The sequence below is a fragment of the Mandrillus leucophaeus genome, unplaced genomic scaffold (genome assembly GCF_000951045.1).
Source record: "Mandrillus leucophaeus isolate KB7577 unplaced genomic scaffold, Mleu.le_1.0 Scaffold78, whole genome shotgun sequence".
Lineage (NCBI taxonomy): Eukaryota > Metazoa > Chordata > Mammalia > Primates > Cercopithecidae > Mandrillus > Mandrillus leucophaeus.
In genome coordinates this window covers 2,612,387-2,620,235 of record NW_012108474.1, presented here as the reverse complement: position 1 = coordinate 2,620,235, position 7,849 = coordinate 2,612,387, and the positions used below count along the sequence as shown (strand labels likewise).

The 7,849-nt window shown below is 55.5% G+C and overlaps 1 protein-coding gene across 2 annotated transcripts in view; it reads left to right on the top strand.

Annotated features, from left to right (window-relative positions):
* The window catches only part of ABCA3 (ATP-binding cassette, sub-family A (ABC1), member 3), a 57,753-nt gene that overhangs the window by 32,566 nt on the left and 17,338 nt on the right, over window positions 1–7,849 (top strand). For both annotated transcript variants that reach the window (XM_011966999.1, XM_011966998.1), the window contains 6 exons: window positions 1,630–1,773; window positions 2,248–2,377; window positions 3,134–3,288; window positions 3,511–3,666; window positions 3,874–4,084; window positions 5,827–5,977. In XM_011966999.1, the coding sequence (XP_011822389.1) occupies window positions 1,630–1,773; window positions 2,248–2,377; window positions 3,134–3,288; window positions 3,511–3,666; window positions 3,874–4,084; window positions 5,827–5,977 (947 nt within the window). The remainder of the gene's footprint in view (window positions 1–1,629; window positions 1,774–2,247; window positions 2,378–3,133; window positions 3,289–3,510; window positions 3,667–3,873; window positions 4,085–5,826; window positions 5,978–7,849) is intronic.

Sequence of the window (7,849 nt, the reverse complement as noted above, 5' to 3'; positions counted from 1 at the left end):
CCTCCCACAGTGCTGGGATTACAGGCATGAGCCACCGCGCCTGGCCTAAGGTCATTTTTTTTTTCTTTGATTCGGAGGCTAGTTCTATTGCCCAGGCTGGAGTGCAGTGGCATGATCTCAGCTCACTGCACCCTTCACCTCCCAGGTTCAAGTGATTCTCCTGCCTCAGCCTCCTGAGTAGCTGGGATTACAGGCGTGCACCACCACGCCCAGCTATTTTTTTTTGTATTTTTATTAGAGACGGGGTTTCACCATGTTGGCCAGGCTGGTCTTGAACTCCTGACCTCAGGTAATGCACCCTCCTCAGCCTCCCAAAGTGCTGGGACTATAGACGTGAGCCACCACCTCTGGCCAAGGCCATTTCTGGTTTCATTCTTCGATTCCACAAATATTTATCAAGTGTCCTCTATTTTAATTCATCAACTGTAAGAGAACACTGATCATTAGAGGTAATGGTTACTTTGTCTATCACCAAGAAAGAAAACTGCCACAGTTACACTGTGGCATTTTATGATTTAAGATGCATTCTGATTTTTTTTTTTTTGAGACAGAGTCTCACTCTGTCGCCCGGGCTGGAGTGCAGTGGCGCGATCTCGGCTCACTGCAAGCTCTGCTTCCCGAGTTCACGCCATTCTCCTGCCTTAGCCTCCTGAGTAGCTAGGACTACAGGCGCCCGCCACCACGCCCAGCTAATTTTTTTTGTATTTTTAGTAGAGATGGGGTTTCACCATGTTAGCCAGGATGGTCTTGATCTCCTGACCTGGTGATCCACCCGCCTCAGCCTCCCAAAGTGCTGGGATTACAGGCGTGAGCCACCGCACCCAGCCAAGATGCATTCTGATTTTAAAATAACTTTACATATGAGAGCTATGTCCCTGAGAACCAGTGGAGTGCAGTGTGTGCCGTACGCCCTTCCGGATGCTGGAAGTGCACTGGGCACGGAGCTGAGGGTGAACGAGTCCCTGCCCCGCAGCTGTGCTGGCGCTGATCCTGCCAAGGCACTGCTTCCACCTTCCCTGGTGCTCTGCCCGCAGCACTGTGCCAACTGCATCCATGTAGGCACCAGGCTGTCCTCGAGGGCACTGTGTGAAGTGTGTGACTGTGTTCTTACCCCATGCACTGAGCTGTTTCTGTGATGGCCACAGAGAAGATGGGAAGAGGCTTCCTTGTACTAGAGGGAGCATGGTGCCTTCAGCTTCTCTTGCTTACAGTCATGAGCTCACGTGGGGCTTGAGCAAAGAAACAGCCCGGTTGGCATGGGGACACAGCTTCCTTTCCATTTTGGCCCCAACATCCCTCTGGACTGGAGCGTTAGATAACTTCTCTCTGTATGAAATTTCATAGCTGACAAACTCCCTTTCCCCTGTATCGGATCTGAGTTCATCTTCACAAGCCTGTGTGTAACCGTTACACCCACTCACCAGGTTAGGAAACTGAGGCTTAGAACCTTCACAGGAATGAAACAAGTCAGGGCGCTCTGGGGCTGTCCCTGAGCGGCGCCTTCTCCACAGCAGTGTCGCGAAGGCCTGGGACGGAGGGTGCGTGGCTGTGTGTATCTAGTGTGTCTGCTGGTTGTTGCTTTGCTCATCACAAACAGAACAAACTGACAGCTGTCTGCTTCCCTCCCAGCCCTCCTATTGGTGTGGGAAGCCAAGGGCAGTTGCAGGGAAGGAGGAAGAAGACAGTGACCCTGAGAAAGAGCTCAGAAACGAGTACTTTGAAGCTGAGCCAGAGGACCTGGTGGCTGGGATCAAGATCAAGCACCTGTCCAAGGTGCCACCTCCTGTGGGGACAGGGAGGGTCGGGGCTGCTAGGACCATGGGGAAGACTTACCAACATGGCGGGTGAGACCTCATGGCCCGCCATGTACTCCCTCTGAGCCTTGCTACTTCCTGCCCTGAAAGAGGGCAGGAACCCTCCGCTGCCCTCTAACCAGTTCCTCAGGGCACAGACCACATCTCCAGCTTCTCAGGAAATGCCAGACTCAGCCATCCAGCAGTGCCTCGGCCTCATGGGCCTCGCAGGGTTGCAGAGACACTGAGGGTGTCTGGGACGTGTTGGGGCTGGGGGAGACCAGAGGGGAGCAGCCAGGAGCAGCATCTGCCCGAAACATCCCTCCCCTCTGCACACTGATGGTGACGCTAGGCTTGGTTCCTTCTGAGACGCTTGGGCAGGGGAGCAGGAGAGGCCTTGGCCATGGGCCTCGGGGCTGTGGGTAGCCCAGGGCAGCCTCTGCCTTTCCTGCAGGTGTTCAGGGTGGGGAACAAGGACAGGGCGGCCGTCAGAGACCTGAACCTGAACCTTTACGAGGGACAGATCACTGTCCTGCTGGGCCACAATGGCGCCGGGAAGACCACCACCCTTTCCATGCTCACAGGTGAGGACTGGACGGCTTCACGTCCCCTGCCACCGGCAGGACCCCCTTTAACATCATCTCAGCGCAAGCCCCGCCTCATTCCCTCAACGGGGCTTTCGGGCCTTCCCCAACCACAGCGGCAAGAGATGCGCCTCAGCCCCGCAGGCCCAGCGGGACATGCAGGGAATTCCCTCCTTACTGCCTCTGTCCAGAACATGCCAGGGGACCCCCAGGGACCCCTGCCCTCCTCACCGCCTCTGTCCGGGACATGCCGGGGGACCCCCAGGGACCCCTGCCCTCCTCACTGCCTCTGTCGGTGGATGCCCGAGCTTGACGGGGTCAGTAAAAACAGGCCACACAGGAGCAGCTCAACCCCATGCTAATTCTGTCACCAAACCCCCCTCTTAGAGCTCTCCCCTGTGCACCACACCCCCTGCTGGCATTTCACTCTGTCTTCCCCAAGCACCAAGGTGTCTGGCAGTGGCACAGGCTGGGACCTGGGGCAGGGACTGATTGTGGTGACTCGTCTGTGTGTGTGTGACGTGGGTTTCTCCTCGCTAACCAGCTGTGCGTCCCGGTGGCAGGGCTGTTTCCATGCCGCTTCTTTTTCCCACTGGCCCAGCTGAAGCCCACCCCGGTGGGAGCGGGGTTCCCGGCCCTCTCAAGGGCAGGGTCCTCAGAGGAAATTAGGGGAGACAGACGGGGTAGGGGCCATTACCCCAGGTGCTGACGAGCAGGATCTTCATGCTCAATGTGGGGTCTCCTGCTGGGCCCCAGGTCTCTTTCCCCCCACCAGTGGACGGGCATACATCAGCGGGTATGAAATTTCCCAGGACATGGTTCAGATCCGGAAGAGCCTGGGCCTGTGCCCGCAGCACGACATCCTGTTTGACAACTTGACAGTCGCAGAGCACCTTTATTTCTATGCCCAGGTGAGCTGGGGGCCAGGGGTGTCCTGGGGTGTTTCCACTGATGTGCTCGAGCTTCCGGGGCAGTCTTCCAAGAAGCTAAACTGGAGGAGGGGAGCCAGGAGGACAGGAGCCAGAGTTCTGAGTGCAGCCACGTCAAAGAGAGGTTCCTCTCACCAGAAACTCTCTGGCCAGGGTCAGCCTTCTGCCAGGAGCCTGCATTCCCTGCATCCCCTGTCGTTGCAGCTGAAGGGCTTGTCGCGCCAGAAGTGCCCTGAAGAAGTCAAGCAGATGCTGCACATCATCGGCCTGGAGGACAAGTGGAACTCACGGAGCCGCTTCCTGAGCGGGGGCATGAGGCGCAAGCTCTCCATCGGCATCGCCCTCATTGCAGGCTCCAAGGTGCGGCGGTGGGACTGGAGGCAGTGGGCTCCCTTCCTGCTCCACCTGGGCTGGCCCTTCCGCCATGGCCCAGGCACCTTGGCCCTTGACTCCCCAGACAAGGCCATCACCATCTTTGGAGGACTCGAGCTGACTCTGCGAACCTCTTGATGGGCCAGCCTGGGATGTGCCTCTACCAGCGTCATGAGGCTGTGTCTCTGCCTCCAGGTGCTGATACTGGACGAGCCCACCTCGGGCATGGACGCCATCTCCAGGAGGGCCATCTGGGACCTTCTGCAGCGGCAGAAAAGTGACCGCACCATCGTGCTGACCACCCACTTCATGGACGAGGCTGACCTGCTAGGAGACCGCATCGCCATCATGGCCAAGGGGGAGCTGCAGTGCTGTGGGTCCTCACTGTTCCTCAAGCAGAAATATGGTGAGTGGTGGGGCCAGCCCGCAACGGGGTCGGTGTCCTGGCTGCTGTGCTGAGGGAATGGCTGCTACCCACATGAAGGGCCCTGAGATCAGGCAGGGGTGGCCTTTTCTGGACCTCCTGTCTGTTGCCTTTGGGTGGAGAGCCCAACCAGGCAGGGGGGCTTGTGAGAGGGAAGAGGCAGGAAACGGAGCTGAAAGTCTCAATTTGGTTAGGATGTAGTTCAGCCATGACCAGAAAAACAGAGGCCAAGCCCAGTGCCACAGAGCAGCACTGCCCTTGGAGAGGCCGACACACGCACCAACATGGCAGCTCCCTCGTAAGAGCAGCTCACAGCATGGCCAGGGCCAGCGGCTGACGGGATCTGGGCCCAGGCCTCTGACTGTGCAACTGCAGCTTCCCTTTCAAGGTCACCTCCTGGTCCAGCACGGTCCGGGTGTGCCAGCGTCCCCCACATTCTGATAGGAGGTGGAGCAAAGACATAGGAGCCCTCTTCCCCTTAGGACACCCCCCAACCCCAAGTGCACATCCCACTTCTGCCCCCTAGTGACTGAGTGGCAACCCAATGTGGTCAGCAGCAGGCTGGAGGAGATGGCCTGGCAGCCACATGCTCAGCCAAGATACCAGGGTTTTGTTACCAAGAGGGAGGAGAACAGACCTTCGGAGATATGGAACCATCCACCACGGCCTCTGAGAGTTCCACTGGCCACTTCCTGCCCCACTGCCCAGTTGGCAGAGCCACTGCTCTTCCTGGGCCTGGCATCCTTGTCTCTAAAGAGGACATGGGGCCGGGCATGGTGGCTCACCGCCTGTAATCCCAGCACTTTGGGAGGCTGAGGCAGGCAGATCACTTGAGGTCAGGAGTTCAAGACCAGCCTGGCCAACAAGAGACAGCTACATGGCCCTGTGAAGCAAAAGGAAGCCAGGAAGGTAACAAGTAAGGGTCCAGAGAACTTCGGTTTTGTTTCTGGGAATACTGTGCACATTTAAAGTGTAATATATGACTCCAGAACCATGATGATAAGTTTTACACAACACTCAACACCTGTCACAACTGTCTCTACTAAAAATACAAAAAAAACTAGCCAGGTATGGCGGTGCATGCCTGTAATCCCAGCTACATGGGGAGGCTAAGGCAGGAGAATCACTTGAATCAAGGAGGTGGAAGTTACAGTGAGCCAAGATTGTGTGGCTGCACTCCAGCCTGGGTGACACAGTGAGACTCTTGTCTCAAAAAAAAAAAAAGGACATGGAATTCCATCTCCATCTTCTGCACGGTGACGTTGGGGAAGAGGTGAGATGCATCTATGATAGTGCCGTGCAGTGTGGTCCTGCAGCCAGTAGCTCTCGCTCCTGCTGCTGCTGACAGTCCCTTCCTAGAACTGCACCATAACCATCAGTGTTAACCCCACAAGAGAGAAGCCCTCACACGTGGTTGGTCGCTGCTGCTCATATCCTTCCCTGGTGCTTGTACAGTTAGGGTGAGACCCCACCTTCCAGCAGGTGGCCCTGACAATGCTCAGCACCCTAGATCCCCAGCAGCTCTTCCCAGCAGGAGCAGGAGGCAAGATCCTCGGGACAGCATGGGGAGCTCCAAGATACATTCATTCTGCTTCAGCTGCCCACCTCCGGTTCCCTGGTCTCCTTCCCACCAGCTTTCCTGGTGTGAGCCCTAGAGACCCCGGGTGGGCATGAAGAGACCTGGGGGCTCAGCCAAAGATCTCACACGTGGCCCTGTGTTCCAGGTGCCGGCTATCACATGACGCTGGTGAAGGAGCCACACTGCAACCCCGAAGGCATCTCCCAGTTGGTCCACCACCACGTCCCCAACGCCACGCTGGAGAGCAGCGCTGGGGCTGAGCTGTCTTTCATCCTTCCCAGAGAGAGCACACACAGGTACGCCTCCCAGGGAGGGCACGCACAGGTATATATCCAAGATGGAATCCCCGTGGGCCATGAGGGCTTGGTGCTCAGAGGCACCTGCTCTGCCCCTCTCTGGCCTGGCCAGTCAGCACTCTTAGACCCTCAGCCTGGGCACCATCAGCCCAGACGAATCTGCTTGGCTGGGTCCTAGGTGCCAAGCCTCCTAGCAAGGAGAAACATAATTAGAACTGAAAAGGAGAAGCACCTATCTGACTCACCAAACGGGTGCTCAGTGCTCATGCAGGGCTCACACTCCCCCTTCTGTCACCAGGTCCAACACAGGCTGCAGCTGCACTCAGAACTACTCGTGAAACTGAGAGTCTGTATTTGTACACAGGTGGGGAATCTGGTCTCAGTGTCAGAGCTGGAGATGTTAGCGCCTGCTCATCACTGTCTCATACACACGGCACAACCAGCAAGGGGAGGGAAGCCAGTTTTCTATGACAGTATCAGTCTGGATATTATCTGGATAATATCAGTTGGTTGCAGCACTTTTCTCCAGTTTGTTGTTTGTTTGATTTTGTCAGATTTTTTTTCCATTTTACATTTATTTATTCTATTTTATTGTTATTTATTTATTATTTGTTTTGAGATGGAGCCTCACTCTGCTGCCCAGTCCGGAGTGCAATGGCACGATCTCGGCTCACTGCAACGTCCGCCTGCCAGGTTCAAGCGATTCTCCTGCCTCAGCCTCCCAAGTAGCTTGGGACTACAGGCGTGCGCCGCCACGCCCGGCTAATTTTTGTATTTTTAGTAGAGATGGGGTTTCACCATGTTGGCCAGGCTGGTCTCAAACTCCTAACCTCAGGTGATCCACCCGCCTCGGCCTCCCAAAGTGCTGAGATCTCAGGCAAGAGTCACCATGCCTGGCCACATTCATTTGTTTTAAAGACAAGGTCTTGCTCTGTCACCCAGGCTGGAGTGCAGCGGCGCAATCATAACTCACTGCAGCCTTCAATTCCTGGGCTCAAGTGATCCTCCCACCCCAGCCTCCCAAGTAGGTGGGACTACAGGTGTGTATCAACATGTCCGGCTACATTTTTTATTTCTTTGTAGAGATGGGGTCTTGTTATGTTGCCCAAGCTGGTCTTGAACTCCTGGGTTCAAGTGATCCTTCCGCCTCAGCCTCCCAGAGTTCTGGGATTACAGGCGTGAGCCACTGCACCTGGCCTAACTTTTGTACTTAATGTAGCAACATCCTTTCTCTTGTGATTTCTTCTATTAATTTTATTCTTAGAAAGTGTTTCCCAGCTGTGTGCAGTGGCTCATGCCTGTAATCCCAACACTTTGGGAGGCCAAGGCGGATGGATCACAAGGTCAGGAGTTGGAGACTAGCCTGACCAACATGGTGAACCCCTGTCTCTACTAAAAATACAAAAATTAACCTGGCATGGTGGTAGGAGCCTGTAATCCCAGCTACTCAGGAGGCTGAGGCAGGAGAATGGCGTGAACCCAGGAGCAGAGGTTGCGCTGAGCCAAGATCACGCCCCTGCACCCCTGCACTCCAGCCTGGGAAACAGAGCGAGACTCTGTCTCAAATAAAAAAGAAAACCAGGGAATCAAACCATATGAACCTCACTTTTAGCCAGGCATGGTTGCTCATGCCTGTAATTCCAACACTTTCAGAAGCCAAGGCAGAAGGAGAAGGAGACCAGCTTGGGCGACATAATGAGACCCCATCTCTACAAAAAAATTAAAAATTAGCCACATGGCTGGGCACGGTGGCTCACGCCTGTAATCCCAGCACTTTGGGAGGTCGAGGCGGGTGGATCACAAGGTCAGGAGATCAAGACCATCTTGGCTAACACAGTGAAACCCCGTCTCTACTAAAAATACAAAAAATTA